Below are 27,957 nucleotides of genomic sequence, written 5' to 3' on the forward strand. Positions count from 1 at the left end.
AAAGAAAGATGCTCCCATAATTTGTATCTAATAAATTTATAGAATTTTACTTAGACTATTGGGATAGAAGAGTATATTTTTATTTGGATTATGATACTTATTTGTATAAAGCATCTATTTAAAAATTAAATTAATCAAACTGTGGATTTTGTAGGTGCACATGTATTAGATACAGGAAAAGAAATCCCGGAGTGTACAAAGCAAGCAGGCGTCATGGCTAATTCAGAAAATACTTAAGGCGGCAAAGTATCTAACAAAAGCTGGCTTGAGGGAAGAGAAGTGCTTAATGCAGAATGCTGTTCTACCAGACAGGTATACAACAATCTAAGAGGAGAGATGCAAAATCTGAATTTTTACCCGTAGCAGGATTTGTGTTTAGTTATTTTGTAGTTGTCGAGTTTTTAAGTAGAAGGAAATAATATTGAAGCTGGGGTTCTATGTCCAACTTCAGGGTATCAACAATCAAAGTATATGGTGCAGTGGATGGGACTGCTCTTCCCTTAACCACAGGTCTCAAGTTCAAGGGGTATGGAAAAATTCTTGGTAGGGAGCACTTCCGCCCCCCCCCCCCCCCCCCGGAACGGGGCCCTACGCGGCGCGAATCCTGATATAGTCGGGCTCCAATGCGGGTACCGAACGCCGGGCGGGAAACCAAAAAAAATAATCGGGGTATCAGTTATAGTGTAAATATTCTCCATTGGTAATGAAAATTTAATTAATTACCAAAAAAAATTATTTTAATATAAATCCCTTTATTAGAGAAATATGTAAATATTACTATAATTCTTAATATTTGTTAAACAAATTTCGATCATAAACGGACATTAAATTAGGTAAGAGACAAAACAAAAACAGAAAATTATTTTAAATCCGATTGATCAGAACTAAACCTGAGACTGAGTGAATGGGACAACAATATTTCCGTTGCCGGGAATTGAACCCGGATCTCTCGAGTGAGAGCTGAGTATCCTAACTGACTAGACTACAACGGATTGTTGACGGCCTTTTAGTCGTTGTTTTTATATTTCCAGACTATGCATAAAAAGGACCATCATTTTCACCAACCAAGGCATACTTCCTTCCAGCTTTGTTATTATGTCATCTAGAGAGAATATAAAAGTTTTGATAAGGAAAACAAAGGATATCGAAATTTTGAAGCAAATGGCATTTTTGTGGCAGACTTGTTATCTTGCATCTTAAAATGCACAGATTCGATTCTTACTAAATTCTTCTATTCTCATTCACTTATTTCATTCTTTACCATTCTCGTCCTTCCAAGTCAGTGGCGAAGCCAGAAAATTCAATAAAGGTATTCAAAGTGGGCTATGTAAGGCAAGGGTGTTCGAAGTCTATTTTTAATCAATAACAAGTAATATATATATTACCTTATATGTAGTATAATTTTTCGGTGAATGGTGGTCAACCAATATAGCTTCGCCCCTGCCTCCAACCCCTAAATAAAAAAATAAAAAAGAAATAGAGAAGTGAGTATCTACTTTTTGTCAAATGAATAAATTTGAAGAGCATCTCTAAGTTTTTTGACAATTTTGTACTTACCTGAGTAATATTGATCACATAATATTTATTGTTGATTCCAGTATAGTTTTGGAGATATGCGGGTAGGGCAGGCTTGGAGTGGCTGACTGGATTGTTTAATATTGTCTTTAGAACAAAGAGGATGCCTAATGAGTGGCGGTGGAGTACAATGGTTCCGGTGTACAAGAACAAAGGGGATATCCAGAATTGTAACAACTATAGGGGTATCAAGTTACTAAGTCATACCATGAAAGTCCGGGAGAGGGTGGTGGAAGGGATGATAAGGAGAGCGGTGTCTATATCAGAAAACCAGTTCGGATTCATGTCGGGCCGTTCTACTACTGAACCTATCCACCTTATCAGGAGGTTAGTGGAACTATACAGGGATAGGAAGAAGGATTTGCATATGGTGTTTATTGACCTAGAGAAGGCATATGACAAGGTCCCTAGGGATGTCCTTTGGAGGTGTCTGGAGGTGAAAGGTGTGCCAGTGGCTTACATTAGGGCGATAAAGGATATGTATGATGGAGCTAGGACTCGGGTTAGGACCGTGGGAGGTGACTTTGAGCCTTTCCTGGTGGTTATGGGATTACACCAAGGATCTGCGCTCAACCCGTTCTTATTTGCTCTGGCGATGGACGCACTGACACACCATATCTAAGGAGAGGTGCCATGGTGTATGTTGTTCGCTGATGATATAGTTTTGATTGATGAGACGCGAGGCGGCGTTAATGGGTGGCTGGAGGTATGGAGGTAGGCTCTAGAGTCTAAAGGTTTCAAGTTGAGTAGGACTAAGATAGAATATGTGGAATGTAAGTTTAGCGACGTGACGGGGGAAGCGGATGTGGAAGTCAGGCTTGACTCACAGGTCATCCTCAAGAGAGAAAGTTTTAAGTACTTAGGGTCAATTATCCAGGGAGATGGGGAGATCGACGGGGCTGTTACGCACCGTATTGGGGTGGGGTGGATGAAATAGAGGTTAGCGTCTGGAGTCCTGTGTGACAAGAATGGCCACCGAAACTCAAAGGTAAGTTCTATAAAGCGTTGGTTAGACCGACCATGTTGTATGGAGCTGAGTGTTGGCCAGTCAGGCATTCACATATCCAAAAGATGAAAGTAGCAGAAATGAGGATGTTGAGATGGATGTGTGGGCACACTTGGCTGGATAAGATTCGGAATGAAGATATTCGGGAGAGCATGGGCGTGGCTCCCATGGACGACAAGATGCGGGAAGCGCGGATTAGAGGGTTCGGACACGTACGGAGGAGAAGCCTAGATGCAACGGTTAGGAGTTGTGAGCGAGTGACTTTGGCAGGTACGAGAAGAGGCAGAGGATGGCCTAAGAAATATTGGGCCGAGGTGATCAGGCAGGACATGGCACGACTTCAGATTTCCGAGGACATGGTTCTTGATAGGAACATGTGGAGGTCGAGCATTAAGGTGGTAGGCTAGGGGGTAGTCGAGAGTTCTTCCCTCTTTGTACTGGGTAGTCTGATAGAGTTTCGTTTAGGTTTGTTAGCGGTCTTTATTGTATTCACATTGTGTTTTGCATAGTTTTGTGTTATTGTCCTTCACTTATTTTTTGTGGTTATTTTCTTTCTGGTATCTTTTGTTGTTACATATCTTTTCTCTTATTTCCTTTTGATATTATTGCCTCTCCTGTTGAGCCGAGAGTCTCCTGGAAACAGCCTCTCTGCCCTTTTCAGGGTAGGGGTAAGGTCTGCGTACACTCTACTCTCCCCAGACCCCACTAGTGGAATTTTACTGGGTATGTTGTTGTTGATAATATTTGTTGTTACTATAATTCTTCTAGTTTGTGTATGAATTTGTGAATTAACTCTATTAATTTGAATTTGCGATCAAATTAATTTCATTGTTAGGTCAGAGGAAATTCTCGCCCACACCTATTTTTTTCGTGTAAATTTTATGGGTGGTCATTCAAATTTGTGTTCATTACGCAAAAGTCACTTTTTCTTTCTTTTGTTATACAAAAATTATGTTACTCTGTTCAATTTATCACAAAAGTCACCATGGTCAGATTTTATAATACTTTTACTTGAAAAGTGTATTATGTCTTTGACATTAATCCTCTCATTTATGTAATATCTTCTATATTATATGCTATAATATAATTTTACCTAGATATTTTACTTATAATTAAAATAATTTTAAATTATTTTATTTATTATTTTTATAATATTTTCATACATTTAATTTTTCTATGGAACTCAATTTTTTTAATCATATTCAAACATGAACATATTTTAAATATAAATATTATAAAAAAATAGATTTATTTTTTAATATTTATTTAAAATAATAAAAACATATTTGCTTAACAAATGATAGTTTTTTATAGTCAATAAATTTTTTAAAAAGTTTCAAAATTATTTGTGTTTAATATTAAGTTTTTTAAAGATTTATCTGTTAATATTATTTATTTAAAAGTATTAATCATATGTGTCGTTTTGCTAAATGTGAGTATTTTATTTACTAAATTAATGGGTATGGTTTAGCTGATAAATCAACGAGATTTAATTTTTTAATTTTCATTAAACATATATGTCATTAAGCATGATAAAGAACGTGGACTTGAGATTTGTTCATGGTAATATTACTGACAAAGCTACTTATATATCTTGAAAATCAATATTAAGAAAAATTAAATTACGAATATATTAGATAAATGGGAGGATTTATAATGTCAAGGGCATAATAGACTTTTCAGGCGAAAGGTTTGTAAAGTGATTATTGTGAATGATTTTTGTGTAACAAAAGAAAGATAAAACTTTTGGGCAATGAACACAAAATTGAATGACTTTTACATAACAAAAGAAAGACTAATGACTTTTGGCTAACGAACACAAAGTTGAATGACTTTTATATAACAAAAAAGAAAAAAAACTTTTGGGTAACAAACACAAAATTGAATGACCACCCATGAAATTTATTCATTCTTTTTCCTATTTTGCATATTCTTATCTCTTGTACGACTGCGAATTTTCAACTCAACGACCTTTCTCATCTATTTTACTACTATTGCATTGTCAACCGATAAACCTGTCATGATCAGTGAAACCTTACAATGGAAATGGATATGCTTGCTGGAACTGCCATATTTCTCAGCCAAAAACACAATAAAGTTTCGTAGAGATGGGACCTATTTACATACTGGAGATGATCCTACAGTATTTCTTGTTTTATAAATTTTTATTTGAAATTTGATGATTTTATGGATAGTCCAACATGTAGCAGTTGAGACGAATTTTTTAGCACTCTACAGAGTATTGGTTCTATTAAACGACGTTGACTACTATAAGTTTTTTTTAAATAATTTTCATCAATTTTTACGTCTATGGATAATAAACACATCAAATCATCCGTAAATAAATAAAACACCTAATACCACCACCAATATAAAAGCCGACAACAATAATAAAACCAGTTACAGTAACAATAATAGTCATGAGCTTTTGATGTATTGAACAATTTAATGTCATTGTATCATTAGCAAAATTCTTTTGAATTTACAACATGAATCTACCTAATCCAATTTCTTAAAACAAATAGTACTAATTAAGAAAGCTAGTGTTTGATTCTTTTGGTTTGGTCAGTCAATGCAATTAGGAGTGGCATTTAATTTAACATATTTTCAGTAGGGCATGATGTGAGTAGTCTTGGTATCATAACTCGCCAAACACGACTTTGAATAATTCTTACTATTATTATTATTCACCATTCGCAATGCTTTGACCAATTCCCCACACATCTGCCGTGCACCGGTGGAGCAATCACTCTGCATCACCAGCAACACCTTGGTAAGCCCATTGACCTTCCCTACAACCTCACGCGCCGCCGTATCACGCGCCAAGCAGCATACGCTCCACAGCACCGTCACGCCGTGTTCCGTTGCCGCCCTCGAGCTCTTCATGAGCCTCGTAACTATTGCCGTCAAGCACTCCTCGCCCTTCCCTATCGCCGCCCTCCCTTCCGTACATGTCGCCACCGTTTCCAACAGCTTCAGCGACTTCTCCACCACCGCTCTAGCGGAATCCGAACCGCTAAGGATTTTTCCGAGGGTCTGCACGATTCCGAAACGGACTAGCTCTTTTCTTGCTGGTCTGGTGGTTGAGATCGCGATTAGAGCTGATAAACCGGCCTCGACCGCGAACCGGTTGGTCTCTGTGCGGGTGAACACGTGTAATTCGTAGAGTAAACCTTGATCCTCGACGATTTTTCGCTGCGAATCGGCGTCTAATGCGATGAATTCCAGAATTCGAGCGATTTGAATGCGAGAGCTCAGCTTTCCTTTTCGAAGGATCAGTAGAATCTTCGAAAGAAAATCTCGATCGCTCCGCAAAACCTCCTTATTCAACTTCTCTTTAACTCCATTCTCTAATACAACCAAATCCAAAACCGCAAAAACAGATTCACAAATCTCAACCACATCAGAATCCACCAAAACGCCAACAACATTCGCAATCGCACCACTCGAGTTCATAAAAAATCTCCGATTTTCATCGGAATACTTCACGAACTCCGTAATCTTCACCAACGAACTCAACCGATTCTCGCCGTTGAGATTTTTGACAATTTCGAGAACTTCTGACTTTGAGACGGCGGAAGAGGAAGACGGTGTGGTGGCGGCGGAGGGTGAGTTAGCTGGCTGATGCTGAAGCCAGACGTTGATGAGTCGCCGGAGAGTGAGGTTAGGTGTGAAATCGGTGGAGGGAAGGATTTGCATGGTGGCGGGACAGGTATTGTGGCCTTGGGAAAGCCAAGTTTGAATGGAGCTACGATCGTATGTGACGCCGGTGCAGAGACTTACCGGAGACTTCATTACGTCCATGGATATCGGACATCGGAAAAGGCTTGGAACGGTAACGTATAATTCTTCTCTCCTATTTCTCATCATTTTTTGCTACTCTTTCTATTTTCTGCCCTGTGGGAATAATATACTAGTAGCTAATTATGTGGACGGTGTTTGGCTTATAAAGGGAGAGTCAAAGTGGAAAGTGGTGACGTCGATTTGGTCAACTATATTGGGTTTGTTAAGTAAACAAGTGGATTTCTTTTCATATGCACCTAAGATAATGCGCTGTTTTTTTAAGTACATTGCACACTATCTTTTAAAAAATAAAAATAAAAATTCTCTTGATTTATTTATTTTCTTGTAAGATTATTAAAATGTGCAGATGTGACCTGAATGTTACTCCCTTCGTGCCTAACTCATGTAGCGTAATTTGATTGAAATGAAATTTAAGAAAGGAGGAAAAGAACATTTAAAACTAGTGATATTAAAATGCCATAAGATTTTTTTTGTCCATAAAAACATGTCATTTATGGTAAAATGAGAATTTTATAATTAAATTATTTTAAATATAAAAATATGTTAGTCTTTTACAATTAAATTTCGCCAAATATTTGAAAAGTAAAGTATATATCAAGGACCAAAATAGTCCAACAACTATTACATTATACCACTTAATTAAGGACCACTTTGATAATTTTGTCCAAGGAAGTCCGATCAATCTTTAATAATGCTTTTTGAGATCTTATTGTTGTAGGTACGCAGAAGTTTAAGAATAGAGTTTATATGAAGTAAAGAAAAAGGTGCATATGTTAGGGAGCACTCAATCAAGTGCCACTAATTATTTCCATATTAATCAAAGAATTGGTCAACATCAAGTACAATTATGTATGTTAATTAGTGGGCTTAACAAGGTTTAATAATATAATGATAGACATAAGATGATTAGGAAGTATATTTGAATTTTGGGTAAGCGTGTAAAACGGGACGGGACAGCGAAGTCCAAGTTTTCGGGTTTGTTCAAGTGGAGCCTACGCGTTGAAATGAAGGGGCATGATTTTCTTGGGTTGATTTCAGTAAGTCAAAGTGTCAAACACTTGAACCGTGGAACTCTGCTTTGATTTCATGCTTATTTTACTTTCCACGTTATAGTTTTTATTTAGCTTTACCGCGTTTGGTAGCTTAACTGTCTTTTTTTTTTTGAGCAAACAAGAATGTTTATATTAATAGTGTTTAAGACATTACAGTCATACCCCATATCGCTTAGGACACAATGGTTACCAAGGTATGCTAGTACATTACAAACATCATTTGCTAATTACTTAACAAAAACACATTGTTCCCTTTAGTCCTTCATTACAAAAGATTCAACAGAAGATGGAGGTTGTACATAATACTTCTTCACCCTTGTTTGTGCATTAGGCTCCTTTGCTAGATGGTGTGCCACTTTATTCCCTTGCCGGAAGACGTGTCGGAGGATCACTTCCTTCTCCTAATGCATTAACAACCTGCATTCATTAACAATATTGTCGTATAGTCTATTGCCTTGTTGTAGACTGAATTACCTCAGTGGAATCTGTTTCAATCTCCAGTGGGAACATTCTCCATTCTTGTCCCTCCAGGAGAGCTTTGATTTCTGCCTAGAGTGAACCATTTGTATGAGTAGATTTTGTAAAAATCTACCACCCAGTTTCCTTTTGTGTTTTTGAATTCACATCCCAGGACACTTTTTTGATTGCTATTCTTGTAGCTCGCAGGTATATTTAATTTGTACCAGCCTTTCGGAGGTTTGTGCCATTTTATATTGATCGTCATTTTCTTTATAGGGCTGTGACTACTTCCAGTTAGAGCTTGAATTCTATTGCTCTTTGCTTCATATGATCGATGTTGATAGGGATGTCAGTATTGTTTTGGTTATTGTTATTTCTATTCGATCAAATATTCCAAAGGGCAAAAAGGGAAAATGATTTCCAATTAATATTGTCATCTTAGGATGCGGTCAAAATTTTTTATTTGTAAAAGCTAGTGATTGCCCGTTGGTTTATAAAATTTTGACCAACCCAAGCTCTCCCAAACTTTTTTAGTGATTTTACAATTGAAAAAAATGTGATTGATGGACTCTTAGTTTCTTTTACAAATGGGGCACACGTGATCTATGTTAGTACCTATATGGGCTAAATACGCTTTACATGGTAGTCTGTTGTGGAGGCATTGCCATGAAGAACTTAATCTTATTAAAAAGACAATTTGATTCCCAAAGTCATTTGAACTCCAATTGTTGTGTTAACGGTGGTTCAATTAGATCGTAGCAGGATTTTATGGTAAAAATGCCCTTTGTGGTGATGGACCATATAGGAATGTCACAAATTGGTCCCTTCGTACGAATTCTGGCTTTAGAAATATTTTCTTTGATATCATTGGGATGATCTATAGAGAATTTTGTGAAATCCCATTTGTCGTCGCTATAGATATCCCTAATTTAAAAAAAACAATGAGAAAGGGCCTTCAGTGGAGCTCCTAAGGTTTTTTCTATTAGGTATCCAATTTGTTTGCCAAATATTCATGTTAGTTTGATAGTGCGGTGACCAAGTAATGCCTTTTGAGCAAATCTCCCATCCTTTTAGAATATTTTTCCAAATAAAGGAATGTGTATTCTTGGCTGTACTAGGGCCATACGAGGTGATAATAACCTTTGCCCATGGGGTTGTTGCATTAGTGAGAAGTCTCCATGCTAGACGTGTTAAGAGGCAAATATTTTTTGCACTAGCATTACGAATGCCTAGGCCCCCATTGGACTTTTTTTGGCAAACGTTAGACCATTTGATTAGATTGAGTTTTTTCTTTTCTGTAGTAGTGCTCCATATAAAGTCCCTGGACTTTATCAATATTTTTCAAGGTTTTTTTAGTAGAAGGGTATATTGCATATAATAATTTGGGATTGAATTTAGGCAAGATTGGGCTAGTGTGGTTCTTCCCGCAAGTTTGGCTTTCTGTTATCACACACGATCTCGGCTGGTATCCCGAATCGACATATTATGTGGTCCCAAATAAAATCAATGACTTCTTTTTCTCGAACTTTCTCGAAGTCTTGAGCTTCGACCTATTTAGAAAAATAGTCAGTCATAAACAATACTTGAGCAAAAAGATATATTTATTTACAAAAATATGCCAAACGGCACAGTCACAAGAACTGGGAAAAGAAAAGAAAAGCTAAACTGCAGTATCTCCGGAACCAGGAGGAAGAGAAGTGTCCGCGCCCCCGGGAGAATTAGTTGGATCTACTAATGGATTGACATTTTCTGCAGTTTGGTCTTTAGCATCATCTCCCTCTAATTCTTCTTCAGTTCCCCAGAATTCAGAACCGGAACTAGAAGGGCCAGAAGCATCAGTCTACGCTGGGAAACCATTTTTAGCGGCCAACTCAAGCTCTCGGGCCTTAGCAATTTTGGCATCAAAATCAATGATACCTGCTTTGGCCTTTTCCAAGGTTTTTCTCCTCATGCTATACATGGCGTAAGTTTTTTCAACAATGAGGGAAGCCGTTCGGTGCTTAAGTTCTTCTTTGAGTTGAGTTACCTCGGCAGAAAGGCTTTCCCGGGCGGACCTAATAGATTTGAGGCTAACATCAAGGTCGCGGACAGTTGAACTATAGAGCCTATTATGCTTGATAATTTTCCTGTACTTCTCTTCCAACTGGGCATGTTTCGCCCCCGCAGCAGCAAGCTCTTCGATTTTGGAGTTCAAGGCTTCCTCAAAGTCAGTCACTTTTTCAGAAGTGGCAGCCTCGCGCTCGGTTGCAGCGAGAACGACGTCATGGACTTCAGCCTAGTTGGCCTTGGCTTTGTCAAATCTAACCCTCAGCGGGCTAATTTCTTTGCTAAGGGTTACCACCTCTTGCTCTCTTTGCTGCAAGCGAGCCTCCAATGCAACAGCCTCAGTGGTCTTGGCTTCCAATTCCGAGAAGCGAGTGACACTTTGTTCCCGCTCTGCCAAAAGCTGATCCCGCTCTGAAGGCCCTTTGAAGCAAGAAAATTGGCCTGGAAAGCAAGAAAAGGTGAAACTCAGAATACGTTCATGCAAAAATAGAAGAAATGACAGAGGAAGAAATGGGCGTACTGCTGCGGCATTTTGCATGACGTTATTCAACAAACACTCCCCTGAGAGTGCCTAAATCTTTTCCCAGTCTTTCTCTGAAGCCAAAGGTTTCAGATAATTAGCAAGCTCCACCGGCCGGGATAGCAAGTTGCATCCTATAGAGACCAAAGGAGTAACATTCCTCCTCCTTTGTGGATCTTTAGGGGCATCATAATTCTTCCCCAAGACCCCATGAACTGGGGACTAGGGAAGAGGAACATTTTCTTCATGGTCGGATGCAGCCGGTGGAGATGATCTACAATTGCTGGTGGAAGAGTGGAAGAAGATGGAAGTGATGTCAGTGTGTGAAACAGCTGTATCGAGTGGAGCGATGGTTGTTGAATGCTCGCCAACCAAAGACGGTAGAGACCCTGTACTCAGCCCGCGGTACCGGGAACAACAATTGGGGCCCGAAATGGGAGTTGGCATTTTCCACTAAATCAAACTCCCCCCAAAGTGTCGAGGCGTCGTACTCGGTTGGTGTAACTAACTCAACAGCTTGAGCATTCTGTTGAGTTGATGATGAACGTCGCCTCTTTTGTAGAGAAGTCCCATCATCACTAGCTTCTCCATCATCGTCGATCATCACGGTGTTTATGACCGGCCCGGGAGGAGGGCTAGTGATCACAACTTTCGGAGATGACTCGGGGACAATTGTCACGCCCCAAACTCGGGGAACGCTACCGGCGCTCAACCAAGTGAATACGGCTGAGCAAGCCTTTTAGATTCTTTCTACCAAACTCACCCGCGATCAAGAGAAGACATATTTTCATCAATTAAACAGTAGGGAGATCATGTATACAATACTAATTTTTTTTCATTAGATACTTTTTTTTAAATCTCAAAATACACACCTTCTTATGGTTTAAATGGAACGAGTGATCAAAACATAACATATCTTTGTTTGACTTTACTAATACCCATGTACCACCCACACTGTGTCTACAGAGCCTCTAAAAGATACAAAAGAGTGTTATGATAGTGCCGGAAACAAGGCTCCGGCTATACCTCAAAGGTAATAGTAATATGAACAAAAGATACAATACATGACCCCGGGATGAAGTGGCGCTCACCAAGTCTGCTGGGAAGAGGATGTACCACTATCGCCGATCAACACTGTCTGCTATGGAACCACCTGTATCCATTTAAAAATGCAGCGTCCCCGGTAAAAGGGACGTTAGTATCGTCGAATATTACTAGTATGTATAACTAAAAACTATCTCAATAGAATGAACAATAATACACGAGGGAATAATCATGAAATCAATAGAAACCTCAAATAATACCAAAACATCAAGTTAAGAATCACATAAGCTTTTGAGTAAATTTCCATGTTTTAGGTTGGGAGATTTTTAACACCAATATACCATCACTCACAATACCACCGTACCTTTATATGGAGTCCGATCATGACCCCATCGGCTAGGTTACCTCATTTGAGACATCTACCACAATCATAGTTCCAATTTCAATTTCCAGTTTCAATTTCCAGCACAGTCACCACCATGTGTGCGGCATGGCGTCCGATCACGGCCCGATCGGCTAGGCCGTCTTGCCCAAGATATTACCATTTTCCATCAATCATCTCATTTCATACTTGGCTCTTGGCCGCATTTCATAATTCAAGTTCTTTTCCACATCCCAACATTTTATCATCAACAACAAAAACAAGGTTTTTCATTCAAGACTTTGTTTACACATGTGAGCAATTTAGAATCTAAGGCACATAGAGACCTTTCACACAATTTGGCAGGACAATCTATATTCGAATTTGACTTGAAGTCTAGGCATTTTTTTAGCACATATTCCATGTCTTGAACGCCTCCTCAAATAATAAGATAACATGATGAAAGCATTGGAATACATATTGCATATATATTTTTCAACGCAAGCACATTTGGAATAGCAATTTCTATAACGATCAATTTGGGACTTACACCGATCGAGTGAGCACCATGGGATTTAATTCTAAGAAGAGGGGTTTGTAGCCATACATACCTCAATTGAGCTTCTTTAAATTCTACAATATTTCGGAACTCTTAGCAACTTCAATCTATTTTAGCAATATACCAAATTGAACCAAAAATTAGGAAACGATCATGGTTCTAGTTCATTTGGGCATTTTATCAACCACTAAGTGTGCATTAAGGTTTCAAGGTCCTTTTTATGGAAGAATTTATCATCCCACAACCCATTCATCACATTTTTAGATTATAATCTTCCTACACTCTTTTATCACACATGCATGCAAGATAATCAACTCCCCTACCCAAGAACTGTCTAGCTAATTACTCATTCTTAATAAATTTTTGAAGTTAAGGGCTAGGGTATAGATTCTTACATTTTGGATGAAGACTTAGTGAATTTTCCTTGTTAATCTTCAAAGATTTTAGCATGAATTGAAGAGTAGTTTGATGAAGATCACTTTCTCACTCTAGGGCTCTCTCTCTCACTCTAAAGTATCAGTTTTTTGCTCGAAATGACCCCTTCCATCTATTTTATCGAAGTAGGATCGGGTTATAAAAACCCAAAATGAAGCCCCAGAACAAGTTCTACGGTTGCATATGCGACTACATAAAGCTTCTGCGGTCCGTAAAATGGGCCGCACAATGGCCCTCAGGAACTGGCATTTTTTGCTTCGATCTGGGATCAGTATGCGGTCCGCAGACCTGTTCTGCGGTCTCAAAATGCACCGCATAATATCCCTCCGAGAATTTTTATGTGGGGATTGCGATGGGTTATGCGGCCCACAAAACGATTATGCGGCCGCATAATCGGTCGCATATTTGTGCAAAAATTAGCTCAGATTTCTGCTTCACTCTGCGGCAGATCTGTGGTTCGCAGATCAGTTTTGCGGTCGCATAATTGGCTGCACAAAACGCCCTGCACTTTCGAAAATTTTCTTTAGCTCAGCAACACACTGCTCAGCCCAATCTTTAACACCTAAGCCTAACTCGGCACCATGAAATCCCGGGTTTTAGGTAAAATTTGACGGGGCCTTACATCCTCCCCCACTTAAGATCATTCGTCCTCGAATGAGGCTCAGAGTTCACTATTAGCATCCGATGAAACCCAACTGCCACACTACACACCAGCAGTCCCAAATTTTGACTAACTCCCAAAATTTTCAAAAATTTCGCCAGAGTTTCCTTTGTAACTGGGTCTATTCACCTATCAGAGAACCTCAGAAACACATCCTAACGACATATTCATAATCCGATGACGTAGCATAACACCAAAACAACAATAACTGTGGCCTCATAAGCAACATATAATCAAAAGGAACACCTTTACATTAATTGGACAAGCGATACAAAATTCATAGGAAGTAACTTCATAGAAACTATTACATAGCTATTCAAACAAATGAGGGTACTTCTTTTTCATTTCTTCCTCGGCCTCCTAAGTAGCTTCTTCAACCTACTGATTTCTCCATAACACCTTCACGGAGGCAATTTCTTTATTTCTCAACTTTCGGACTTGCCTATCAAGAATGGCAACTGAAATTTCTTCATATGACAGTTCTTCATTAACCTCTATAGTCTCAACTGGCACAATAGCCGACACATCTCCAACTACCTTCTTCAACATGGACACATGGAATACCGGGTGTACTAATGACATCTCAGGTGGTAGATCAAGCTTGTATGCCACCTGACCGATCCTTTGAATGATTCCGTACTGCCCGACGAACCTCGGACTCAATTTCCCTTTCTTTCCAAACCGCATTATGCCTTTCATGGGGGAAACCTTCAAGAATACCCAATCATCTTCTTTGAACTCCATCTCTGCGACGAACATCCGAATAGGACTTTTGACGGCTCTGAGCAGTTTTCAACCGCTCCTTAATGGTCTTAACCTTTTCCATAGCTTGATGCACGAGGTCCGGTCCTATCAACTCAATTTCCCCAATCTCGAACCACCCAATGGGAGATCTACACCTCCTATCATATAACGCCTCAAATGGTTCCATCTGAATACTAGCATGATAGATGTTATTGTAAGCAAATTCTATGAGTGGGAAATCATTATCCCAGCTACCCTTGAAGTCAAAAACACAAGCACGCAACATATCCTCAAGCGTCTGAATGGTCCGCTCTGCCTGCCCTTCGGTTTGTGGAAGGCTGTACTAAGACACCTGAGTACCCAAACCTTGCTGAAATTTCATCCAAAAGTTGGCTGTGAACTGTGCTCCTCGATCCGAAATGATAGAAACTGGAGTGCCATGCAACCTAACTATTTCCTTGATATACAACTAGGCATACGGTTGCGTTGTGTCGGTAGATTTAACTGGTAAGAAGTGTGCTGATTTCGTGAGTTGGTCCACAATCACCCAAATTGAATTAAACTTGCGTGGAGTGCGCGGTAGTCCTACCACAAAGTCCATATTAATCATTTCCCACTTCCACATTGGAAGTTCTATGTTCTGTACCAATCCGTCGGGCCTTTGTTATTCAGCCTTCACCTGCTGACAGTTGGGACATTTTGCCACAAAGTCCGCTACATTCCTCTTCTTGTCATTCCACCAATAGACTTCCTTGAGATCGTGATACATCTTTGTAGAACCTGGGTGCACGGAATACCTAGAAGTGTGAGGTTCAGCCATGATTCTTTCCCGAAGACCATCTACATTTGAAACACATAGTCGACCTTGGCACCGTAGTGTACCATCAGCCATGCCAAGAGAAAAAGTTGTGGTCTTATGTTTATGAATCCCCTCCTTCAACTGCACCAATGATGGATCGTTGTATTGTTTCTCCTTGACCTCCGCCACAAGCGATGTTTTAGCTCTATTTTGTACAATCACCCCGCCTTCACTAGAGTCCGCAAGACGAACTCCCAAGCTAGCCAGCCGATGAAACTCCCTGGCCAACGACCTTTGACATGTCTCCAAGTGAGCTAAGCTACCCATAGATTTTCGGCTTAGAGCATCTGCCACAACATTGGGTTTTCCCGGGTGATATAGAATATCAATGTCGTAGTCCTTGAGTAATTCAAGCCATCTTCTCTGCCTCAGTTTTAACTCCTTCCGTTTGAAAATATATTGAAGGCTCTTGTGGTCCATGAGATCAGCTATGGCATCTCGACCACACACAGTGACACCACAATCCCTGTAAACCTACGTAGACACAATAGACTCGCCAACTGGAGTAGATACAGAGAAAGGCTCATGAAGCTGTTCCAGTTCTATCCCGAATTCCATAGCAACATAAGGGGTGACATAGGACAAAGTGGAACCGGGATCAATAAGAGCATACACATCATGAGATTGAAAAATCAATATACCTGTGACAATATCTGGAGAAGCGTCTACACTCTAGCGACCACTCATAGCATATAAACGGCTGGGTCCTCTCGAACTCTGTGCACCACCCCTAGCTGTACCACGCCCTGCGGGTGCTGGAGTGCCTCGAGTTGAAGAGGGTGCTGAGGACGTAGCAGCTGCAAGACTAGATGGCGGTGCTGTTCCCCTGCCCGCACCCTGGCGGGATGAACGATACTCTCTTTGAATATGGCCCCTCAATCCGCACCCGTAGCATATGGGTTGGTCCATGCAGCAAATCCCCAAGTGCATCTTCCCACACTTGGGGCATGGGGTCTCCGCTGCTGCGGGGATCTCCCTCCTGACCGATCCTGCTGGTAGGGTCCCCTATTGCCTTGACTGGGCCTGAAATGAAATTCCGGATTTTAGGTGAAATTTTACGGGGCCTTAGAGCAATAATCTTCGCCCTCTTATTATTTTCCCCGGCCACAAAAGAACGTCATCTTTTTGGTTGCTTGTTCTCGGTCGAGGACTCTGTGGTCAAACATCTATGCCCGAAACAGGCTCGGAGACACCTGTTTGAGTAAGCGCTTCCTGAAGCAGCCTCACCGCATCAGCAGGATCAGCCAATATGTCCTCCTTGGGAATAGCAATAGAGCCTGCAGGTAGACCTAATTTCGTGAACAAGTCAGAAGGGTTCAACCAAGTTCTTCATATAAAAAATTGAAGCAAGGAAGTTTAGGTTACTATGATTTTTGGCCTTCCACCCTATTTAAAGGCAAGTTCTTTCCACAAATGAGTTTTGGGCATCGTAACATCCAAGATCTTCTGGACCCACCGGTCTAAACCTTCCACCACCAATGGGATCCATCGAGTTGCTGAAACATACAAAGGATGAAGAATCAATACAACCATAGAGGAATATTTAGTAAAAGGAAATATTAAATGAAGATCTTACGAGTGCGGTTCCAAGCGGCCGAAAAGGAAGATGCCGTTGTCGGAATGATATTATTAGTGGCAACTGCAACGAACCGTTCCATCTACCCACGGTCGTTATCATCACCCATGCTAGTCAATAGAGCATAGTGGCTACGTTTGCAGAGGTTTATCATTCCCCATGGAAAATCTTGGGAGTGTAGAGATTCATCATTCCAGCTAAGGTTAGCTCTTCTCCAATCTCCTAGCACAAACGCCGAAGGCAGGCGACCGTCTTCCACACAGAAGGACTTACTTGTGCCAAACACACTTGGTAGCGAAGGCAAAACTCCGCAATCACGGAATCCATCTCTCACTAAAAAAAATGCACCCAAAGTGAAATGATACGTGTAAAAATATGTAAAACCCTCCTTGGGAGGGGTCACTCGTTCCGATAGGTCAGGAGCAATAATATCCAACTCATAGCAGCGGCAGTCTTCCTTCACAGTAGGAATACTGGAAGGACGATTGGAAGAAGGGTACCTACTGACAGCCCATGAACGAGGGTTAGCAGTAGGGAATTTTTCTTCGAAGTCTTTTGTAGTATTAAGACTTCTAGGGGTGATGGAACCCACCGTTGGAAGGGCAGGGTCTTCGGCTTTGTTCTTGTTCCTTGAAGAACTGGCACGCTTTGAAGAAGAAGCCATTATATAGAAGGAGGAGAAGGTTTTTTTGAAGAGAGTTAGAAAAAAGACGAAGAACAAATGTGCAAATTAGAAGCTTGGAAAATTCTGAAGTGCAAGGGAAAAAGGAAGATCCGTATAAGTAAAAGTTTGGCGGGTAAATTCACGGCTATGGTTATCTCGTTAATCAGCAAAAGCTATGCTGAATCATGGGATGACGCGTGTCGGGGCATTAAATGCGGAGAGACGTGCGTCTAATCAACCGTTAGAAGCCTTCAGAAGGAGTTATAGAAATTCCCACCAAAAGAGTGTTTCTATCACCGGTAACACAAAGTTATGTCATCGGAAAGTAGGGGGACTATCTGTATAGGGTAAAATATGATATGACACGTGGTCATCTAAAGGAAGGACACGTGAAACTCAAGACGGGGATGGCCAAAGACCGAACGCAGCTATTCCACTTGTCACCGTAAGGGACAACAATCATAAAGGTGTGTTAAATGCCCTACGCCCAGTAGTATTTAATAAGGAATATTCTGTCACATTAAGATCAACGACCTATTACAAGGAATTTGGCATTTATGTCCACCGTTACATCTTCATCAATGACCCTCATAATTGACATTAAAGGAGGGCACAATCCTAGGACCTTCTTCCCTAGACACAACTATAAATAGTGAGCTTAGTTATCATTGTAAAGGACATGAATTTTCTGCCAAGCTTACACTACATTCTATACAAAGCTTAGTACAATTTTACTTTCTCGCTTTTTGATTTCATCATTGCTGTGCCCGGAAATCTTGCTCCCGAAATTGTCATCTCTGCCATTTCATCTACATTTTAAGGCTAAGTATTGCATAATTCTTTACTTATTTCATCATTTTCAAGATTAAGTTAGTTCACTTGTCTACAAACCACATATAAATTCAACTGTACCGTTTTTCGGGTAAACAATTATATGGAATCGGACATACTATATCATAAATCAATCAAATCATCAATTCCCAATTACGCTTTTGTTTTGCTTTCTTCTGAAATAAATTAGATAATTCTCAAACTAATCTTAAATTTTCTTCCAAGATTATTTTTGTTTGTTAATACTTCGGAGAATTTATTTCATATATCTAGTACAAATTAAGTTTTTTATTCATGTATCCTGGACAAATTCAGTTTAGCTAAAATATGCATTCATCCATTAATAAGGTAGATTATTCCACACGTTCTTAGGTAAAGAAAAGAACTGGAATGTTCTTAATTTCAAATTCACGTAAGGGTAGTGTCATCATGAAATTTGTTCAACGATTTTAGTGTTCAGAAAAGTCACAACTTACGGCATTCTTTACCAACTTAACTAACTTACCAGTTCTTCCATTTTTGTTCTAGGTTTTCATTATTCACGGGGGCGCTCAGTTCCTTCCTGTTCCCAGAGCTGAGGCATTGTAGTGCAGCTCCTGCTGAAGGCTGCTTTGTTTGGGAAGACGTGCTCTTGTTGTTTTCTTGCTGCTGCGGCCTCCCATAGTAAATAATGAGCCTAAATCTTGCTCCAACACATGGTTCGAAATACATCGGCACTAAACGTATTAATCGAGAAGACTTATAAATGATATACATAAACTTATAAATTATATACATGTACACGGTTGAAACCAGGTTCGTCCATTTTATGACCAGCCGAGGTTGGAATGTGACAGGTCAAAGCTATAGTTCGGGTTATATCGAACCAAGGCGCGAAGTTAAAGCGTTGAGCTCGTGATTCCAGGACCGAACAAGATCGAGGGAACTTTGTCGAGCCAAATAACGGAAGGCCGAAATATCCGAGATCAGTTGGAGATCATGGCGGAATTCTCGGCACGTATCAAGGGGAGGCCGATTAATTAGCAAATCATGATATTGGTTACCTTATCTAGAATTGTATCAAGAGTAGGACTCCTCTACTATATAAAGGGAGGTCTGATCATTTGTAAAACACATTGTAATACGTAGCAAAAAGCAATACACTGTTATTTCTAGCTCTTATCATCTTGTTGTTCTGTTGTAACGTCAGTTGAGGAATTTCTTGGCTCGAGGGTGATCAAACTCAAAGGTCGAGGCTGTTTAATTTGTGTGGTTTGCATTTAATTTCCTAATAATTTCAATATTAATCTGTTTTTCTTAGTTTGTATCAAGTTATATCACGTATCCTTAAAACCGCGTATAAATTCAATTGTTATCCGATTTTGAGGGTAAAAAGCTTGGCGCCCACCATGAGGCTAAGGATAATAGTGATTACCTAGTAGGAACTTTCATAACACACACTATTTTACACTTGTTCTTTGGAGTATCTTTGATTCCAGGAACAAAATATCGAACTCTCAATCAGCACCCATACACGCTGACAATGATTTCGGCCACCACGGCGAAAATGATAACATAGCACTAGGGAACAACGTAACCCCGGTTGGCCTCGATGGAGTCCGGTTGCAGATCCAATCGACGTTAGCTCAAATGTAGCCATCAACGCAAATTTGGCCGTTGATCCCGAGGGCAGCGTCCGTGGGGATGTTCAATCAGCCGCTCAAAGCACACATGGCTGCGAAGATGGCGGGATCAGCCTGTGGGTGATTTTCGAAATGTTGAAGGCTCAACTGACAGTGATAGCCCAGCTCCAAAACCAAAATCACCCACCGAGTAGGATCGAGCCCGAGCCGTCCCAGGAAGCTATCCACAGGGTCGAATCGGTTTCAAGGAAATTGAACAAGAATGAATCGGAGACCAATCCTGCAATCATGAAGATGCTCGAAGAACTGACAAAACGAATTGAGTCAGGGGAAAAGAAGATCGAGGCAAACGACAAGAAGGTGGAAACTTACAATTCAGGGTCGATCAAATCCCAGGGGAACCACTGATATTGAAGGGTCTGGACTCCAAAAAGTTTGTGCAAAAACCTTCCCCCCTGAGCGCGGCTTCCAAGACGATCCCCAAGAAGTTCCGCATGCCCGAGATTCCTAAATACAATGGAATAACCGATCCGAACAAGCATGTCACCTCTTACACACGTGCTATCAAAGGGAATGATCTAGAGGATGATGAGATCGAACCTATCTTGCTAAAGAAATTCGGAGAGACCCTGTCAAAGGGAGCTGTGATATGGTACCACAATTTACCACCTAATTCTATTGACTCATTTGCTATGCTTGCAGATTCTTTCGTAAAGGCACACGCCGGGGCCATCAAGGTTGAAACCTGGAAGTCGGACCTTTTCAAGGTAAGGCAGAAGGACAACGAAATGCTCAGAGAATTCATGTCTCGATTCCAATTGGAACAGATGGAACTGCCACCGGTCGCTGATGATTGGGCTGTTCAAGCTTTCACCCAAGGACTCAATGTTCGAAGCTCGGTGGCTTCGTAGCAGTTCAAGCAGAATTTGATAGAATACCCGGCTATTACTTGGGCCGATGTGCATAATCGATATCAATCGAAGATCATGGTAGAGGAAGATCAACTTGGGGCTCCTTTCGAGTCAGTTTATCCTATTAGACCCGTCGATAGAATCAAGAGGGATATTGAGCGAGAACCGAGGTTGAATAGAGATAGATACCAGCCATATAATGGAGATCGTAGGAGCAGTGGGTCTGGGCGAAATTCTATACAAGATGAAAGGAGAAGTGATCGAGGCCAGAGCTCTCGAGGGCTCATGAGCAAGAACGGCTTCTACAGGCCTATCGGACCTAAAGAAGCACCACGATTATAAGAATACAACTTTAATATTAATGCAGCTGCCATCGTATCGGCTATCGGACGCATCAAAGATAAAAATGGCCTCAACCTTTACAAACCGATCCAATCCAAAGAAATCCCAATAAGATGCAAATATCATGGCACTCATGGCCACAAAATGGAGGATTATCGACTATTGAGAGAAGAAGTAGCCCGATTATTCAATAACGGGCACCTACGGGAATTTCTGAGCCACCGAGCCAAGAATCATTTTAGGAACAGGGATTCCAATAGAAAAAACGAGCAAGAAGAATCTAAATACATCATATCCTAGAAGCACTCAGTGAGCCTTCAACAATGTCCTTCCTGGCCTGTTGTTTGAGTTGACCGAAGGCGGCGGGTGGAGGGAACCAAAGACGTTGACAATCGATTCTTTCCAAGGGGAGCCATTGCCGAGCCTTACACCATAAATGGAAGACCAGTTTCCGATGATCATCGGAGGGGTGGATGTTTGTCAAAGTCCGATGTTAAAGCACACCAAAGTATCAATCACAAGGGAAAAACGGACTCGAGATTACATATCAGAAGGAACTTTATCTTTCAATGTCGAGGATGCAGAAGGAATTATGCAACCCCATAATGATGCACTGGTAATATCTGTACTCATGAATAAAACTCGAGTTAAACGTGTGTTAATTGATCCAGGTAGCTCGGCCAACATCATTCGATCGAGGGTCGTAGAGCAACTCGCTCTACAGAACCAAATCGTGCTTGCGGCCCGAGTGCTAAATGGATTCAACATGGCTTGCGAAACTATTAAGGGAGAAATAACGTTACCGATAAAGATAGTCGAAACCACCCAGGAGACCAAGTTTTATATGATCGAAGGGTACATGAGGTACAACGCTCTGTTCGAGACAACATGGATCCACAACATGAGGGTTGTGCCTTCGACCCTTCACCATGTATTAAAATTCCCAACACCAGAGGGGATTAAATCGATCTACGAGGAGCAACCCACCGCAAAGGAGATGTTTGTCGTTGATGAAGTAATTCCGATATCAACACTCTCATCAACGAAGGAGCCAGGTTCGAAAGCAAAACAGGAAGCAAAATAACAATCACCGATGCCGACCTCAACCCAATCGGACAAGCAGGGGACCGACGATGATGATGATTACGGGATTCCTTGATCCGTTATAGCCCCTGATGATTCCGACACTACCAAATCAACGGTTGAAGAGCTGGAGCAGGTCATACTGATCGAACATCTACCCGATCGAAAGGTATACCTGGGCACGAGGTTAACTCCCGTGCTCAGGAAAAAACTCATTCAATTTCTTATAGACAACATGGATTGTTTTGCTTGGTCCATCTCGACATGACATGGATCCCACCGGAGATCACTACTCACAAGCTAAGCTTGGACCCGAAATTCCATCCGGTCAAGCAGAAAAGGAGACCCTAGTTCGAGATCAAGCATGCTTTCATCAAGGACGAGATAACTAAACTCCTTAAAATAGGGTCCATCCGGGAGGTGAAATACCCGGAATGGTTAGCAAACTTAGTAGTCCCTAAAAAAGAGAACAAACTGAGAATGTGTGTGGAATATAAAGATTAAATAAGGCATGCCCCAAAGACTCTTTCCCTTTGCCTAACATCGATCGCATGATCGATGCCACTGCCGGCCATGAGATCCCCAGTTTTCTCGATGCTTACTCCGGGTACAACCAAATACGGATGAACCCGGATGATCAAGAAAAGACCTCCTTCATCACTAAGTATGGCACATACTGCTATGACATAACGCCATTTGGATTAAAAAAGCCGGTGGCACTTACCAACGCCTAGTAAACCGAATGTTCGAAGAACAAATAGGGAAATCTATGGAAGTTTACATTAACGATATGTTAGTTAAGCCCCTGCGAGCAGAGGACCATTTAAAAAATTTGCAGGAAACCTTCAGTATATTGAAGAAGTACAACTTGAAGCTGAATCCAAAAAAATGCGTGTGCAGAGTCGGATCAGGCAAATTTCTCGGGTTCATTGTGTCCAACCGAGGAATCGAGATCAATCCCAACAAGATCAAAGCTATCGAGGATATCACAATAGTGACAATGTGAAGGTCGTACAAAGGCTAACCGAGCGCATTGCCGCCCTGGGGCGATTCATCTCGAGGTCCTCCGATAAGAGCCATCGATTTTTCTCATTACTGAAGAAGAACAACAACTTCACATGGACCCCGTAATGTTAACGGGCCTTGGAAGAACTTAAGCGATATCTATAGAGCCCGCCACTTTTTCACACACCGAGGGCAGACGAACGACTATACTTGTATTTGGCAGTATTGGAAATAGCAGTAAGCGGAGTCCTAGTTCGGGAAGAACAAGGTACGCAATTTCCAATTCATTATGTTAGCAGGACCTTAGGTGAGTCTGAAACTAGATATCCTCATCTAGAAAAATTGGTGCTCGCTTTACTAAGTGCCACTAGGAAAGTGAAACCATATTTTCAGTGCCATCCTATATGTGTTGTGACAACTTACCCATGACGAAATATAATGCATAAACCCAAACTCTCGAGGCGATTGGCTAAATAGCCTATTGAAATCAGCGGGTACGATATCGAATATCAATCCCGAACAACCATTAAGTTTCAAATTTTAGCAGATTTCGTGGTCGACTTTACGCCAACTCTAATACCCGAAGTCGAAAGAGAGTTGTTGGTACACTCGGGGACATCTTTGGCAATCTGGGCCCTCTTTACGGACGGTGCCTCGAATACAAAGGGGTTTGGACTTGGCATCGTACTGAAGCCACCCACAGGCAATATAGTTAGATGATCCATTAGAACTGTGAAATTGACTAACAATGAGGCCGAATATGAGGCCATGATTGAAGGTCTTGAACTACCCAAAAGCTTGGGGGAAGAGGTGATCGAAACTAAGTGTGACTCCCTCCTTGCGGTGAACCATGTTAATAGAACGTTTGAAGTCAGAGAAGAGCAAATGCAAAGGTACCTAAAGAAGTTACAAGTAACATTACATCGGTTCAAAGAGTGGACTTTGCAGCACGTACCTCGAGATCAGAATAGTGAGGCTGATGCCCTTGCAAACTTAGGGTCGTTAGTCGAAGATGACGAGCTCAACTCAGGGGCAGTTGTACAACTCATGAGGTCAATAGTAGAAGAAGGTCACGCCGAAATAAACTCCACAAGCTTAACTTGGGATTGGAGAAATAAATATGTAGAGTATTTGAAGGCGGGGAAACTTCCCTCAGATCCAAAAGAATGAGGGTCCTGCGCACAAAGGCAACCCGATTCAGCTTGTTCAGAAGAATCTTCGATGGCCCGCTAACAATATGTCTGGGATCGTGAGATACCGAGTATGTTTTGAGGGAAGTGCATGAGGGCACCTGCATAAATCATTCAGGCGCCGAATCATTGGTTCAAAAGGTGATCAGAGCTAGCTATTACTGGATCGACATGGAAAAAGATGCGAAGGAGTTCGTACGAAAATGTAACAAGTGCCAAAGATATGCTCCGATGATTCACCAAAAAGGGAACTACTGTATTCGGTCTTGTCACCATGGCCATTCATGAAGTGGGAAACGGACATCGTCGGCCCTCTTCTGTGGGCACCGGTTAAGGCTCAATTTATCTTATTTTTGACTGACTATTTTTCTAAGTGGGTTGAAGAACAGGCATACGAGAAGGTCAGGGAGAAGGAAGTGATCGACTTCATTTGGGACCACATCATACGTCGGTTCCAGATGCCATCCGAAATTGTATGTGACAACGGGAAACAATTTATCGGCAGTAAAGTGACCAAGTTTCTCGAATATCATAAGATCAAAAGTATCTTATCGACACCTTATCACCCTAGTGGGAACGGACAAGTCGAATCGACCAAAGAAACCATAATCCAAAACCTTAAGAAAAGTTTAACCAATGCCAAAGGAAAATGGAAAGAGACCTGCCCGAAGTCCTTTAGGCATATCGCACGACCTCGAAGTCCAGTATCGGGGCTACTCCATTCTCATTGGTTTATGGTGCCGAAGCTATAATATCGATCGAATTCGTGGAGCCAAGTATCAGATTCTGATATGCAACAATAGAATCAAATGATGAGGCCATGAATACGAGCCTGGAGCTATTGGATGAAAGGCGTGAATCAGCCCTTGTTCGATTGGCTGCTCAAAAGCAACGGATCGAGAGGTATTATAATTGAAGGGCCAACCTTCGATAGTTCAACATTGAGGACTTAGTACTAAGGAAGGTCACACTAAAAAACCGGAATCCAAACAAAGGAAAGTTGGGTCCGAATTGGGAAGGACCGTACCAAATTCTCGAGGTCACCGGGAAAGGATCCTATAAGCTCGAAACGATGGACGGGAACAACTATCGAGCAATCAGAATGTAACTCAGCTAAAACGATATTACTGCTAAGGTACGACCCCATTCATTTTCTTTTATTTTTCGGACTAACACTTGCAGGTGATCGACAAGGAGCAACACAAAGTCTTTAGGTCGGAAAGCACGCGTTGCACTCTTTTGCCCTTGAACCGGTTTGTTCCAAATGGGTTTTCCAACAAGGTTTTTAACCAGGCAACAGTGGATCGTGCTAACTTATAATCAAGGACCGATCACGAATCGGTGTCAAAGCTGGCATTAACAGTATCCGAGTTTCCTCTACAATCAATCTCGAATACTGAGGGACATCACCCTCGGATGCCGACGTTAGCAAGGAAACGAACTTCATAGCTGAAGGGTATCGATCGGTAGGATGTATTGTAAGGGCCAAACGGTCAAACGAACCGTGCCCAAATAGGTTGATCGAACCCTAAGACAAAGCATGTATACATATGTTACTATCTTACACAAGAATAAAGAGAAGTTTCTTCCTTGCAATCATCTTATGTTTTAGAAGTTTCTTCTTTACATCCCTTAAAGAATTTCATACTTCCAATCACCTAAAGGTAAATATATCAAGGGCCTCTTATAATCAGAGTTCGAATGATCACTCCCTCACTCGGGGAATGTCGTCCAAAAATAAACTCGGGCGGTCCAAGCCACTAGATCTCGGGGGCATAAGACCTATCAGGCAACCCCCAAATTTTAAAGGTCATTACCATATCCGCTCGGAGACTGTTATCTTGGACAAGCCCAGATAACTCGGGAAAACAAGTCCAATGGGCGACTCCCGAACTAAAAGGCTACGGCCGTATTAACACAGCTCGGAGACGTCCGAGACCCTAACAAAAGATAGGCCTTCAAAAAGAAAATCTTTTCATAACCAGTTCTAATGTCTACCCTAGGCAAGCTATAATCTGAATTACTTACTTTGGGAGATGGTTTCCAGTAACACCGAACCCCCAAGACGCCAAAAATCAGAGTAATGTAAAGGCAAGGTTTTTTTGAACTCTCGAACATAACCTAAGTTATTTTATGCTAAGGCATTCCAGCCTTTGTGAATACAAGTAATAAAGCAAAGGAAAAATTTGAAAGCCACTAGGGAAAGAAAGCCTTATACTTATATTATCCAATAATCTTTTTACAAAGGGCAGATTAGCCCCAGTACAGAAATCTACAACGGCCAAAACGACCCCAAAAATATGCAAAAAAAAAGCAAAAAAAAGCATCTAAAGTCTTAAGTGGCCTGGTCATCATCGGAGGCAACATCACCCTCGGGATCTTCCTCGCCTTCGAACTCGCTTAAGCCCTCGGAGTCATTGTCATCCTCAGGATATACCAACCTTTTAGCCTCAGCTTTGAGATCCTTGGCATTCTTGATCTCAGCTGATAGGTCGAAACCTTGAGCATGGATTTCCTCCAGGGCCTCCCTTCGAGATTGAAATTTAGCATGCTCGGTGATGTCTTTTGCTCGAACTTGAGCCACCTTGGCATCGGCCTTATAAATGGCCACCAGCTCATCAACATTGGACTTAACTACTTTTGCTTCCGATTTGGCCGCTTCAAGCTCCGTGGCCAAACTTTCTCGATCAGAGACGGTCGAATTTAGCTGGGACTGGAGCTCCTCGATCTTCTTGGCAAGGACTTCTCCTTTATACCTCGGAGCTGGAGTTTAGCCGAAGCCAATTGGGCTCAGGCGGTCTCCTTTTCTGAGGCTAGGCGATCCATGTTCGTTTTACTATTCTTCGACCTCAGCCTTCACCGCGTCTACCTCTTCTCGGAGCTTCCCGATCTTGTAGACCTTCTGTTAGACCTGCGGGTTCAGATCATTAGTCACCATGTCCGATTCATCGTCATTAACTTCAAAAATTCTTCTTACCTGCTCAGCCAGGTTGGCATGCTCTTTCCGAGCCACCTCCAACTCAGCTCGGAGGCCTTTGCCTCCCATTCTCTTTGCTCACTGAGAAGTTTGTAAGCGTCTCTTTTCTCAGTTCGTCCTCGGACCTCGGTCTCATACTGGGTCAGCTCCTCCCTGTAGCGGAGAAGCATATTATGGTGGAGTACCGAAGCCTACAAACATAGAAAAATGAGTTACAGTCATCTACAAAATAACCTAAGTACACACTAGAAATTATTAAAAGGTATCTAGGGTTACCCGATTTAATGCATGTTGGGCATCGTTGAACAAACAACGCACTTCCACCTCATTCATCTTGGCCTGATCCTCCTCGGTCACCAAGCACGAAAGATATATAGCCACTCCCACGGGGGTAGAGAAAACTCGGGTATCTTCCAGGATGGACATAACAATTGACCGCTTTCAGTCATGATTCAAACTCTGGGCTGGGAACTGATTGACTAATTCTGGGCTCGAAGCAGGTCCACTCAATGGACTCTTCTTCGGCACCGGTATATCACCTAACCCAGTGACATCCTCTGTAGCGGTAGAGTCTACACCATAAAAGAAGTTATCAAAGGTGTCTACCGCCCTTGTGGCCCTTCGGTGGATC

General features: G+C 41.4%; 1 protein-coding gene and 1 non-coding gene across 2 annotated transcripts; both read right to left on the reverse strand.

The window, feature by feature from the left end:
- Positions 1-919: 919 nt before the first annotated feature.
- On the reverse strand, positions 920-992 carry TRNAE-CUC. Its single transcript has one exon. It is a non-coding gene; the product is annotated as a tRNA-Glu (tRNA).
- A 3,980-nt stretch (positions 993-4,972) lies between these two features.
- LOC109241813 (U-box domain-containing protein 28-like) lies at positions 4,973-6,627 on the reverse strand. Its single transcript, XM_019408623.1, has one exon. It carries the CDS (start codon positions 6,449-6,451, stop codon positions 5,189-5,191), a length of 1,263 nt encoding a protein of 420 aa, XP_019264168.1. The 5' UTR covers positions 6,452-6,627; the 3' UTR covers positions 4,973-5,188.
- Between the last annotated feature and the right edge of the window lie 21,330 nt (positions 6,628-27,957).

The sequence above is a fragment of the Nicotiana attenuata genome, unplaced genomic scaffold (genome assembly GCF_001879085.1).
Source record: "Nicotiana attenuata strain UT unplaced genomic scaffold, NIATTr2, whole genome shotgun sequence".
NCBI classification, from domain to species: domain Eukaryota; kingdom Viridiplantae; phylum Streptophyta; class Magnoliopsida; order Solanales; family Solanaceae; genus Nicotiana; species Nicotiana attenuata.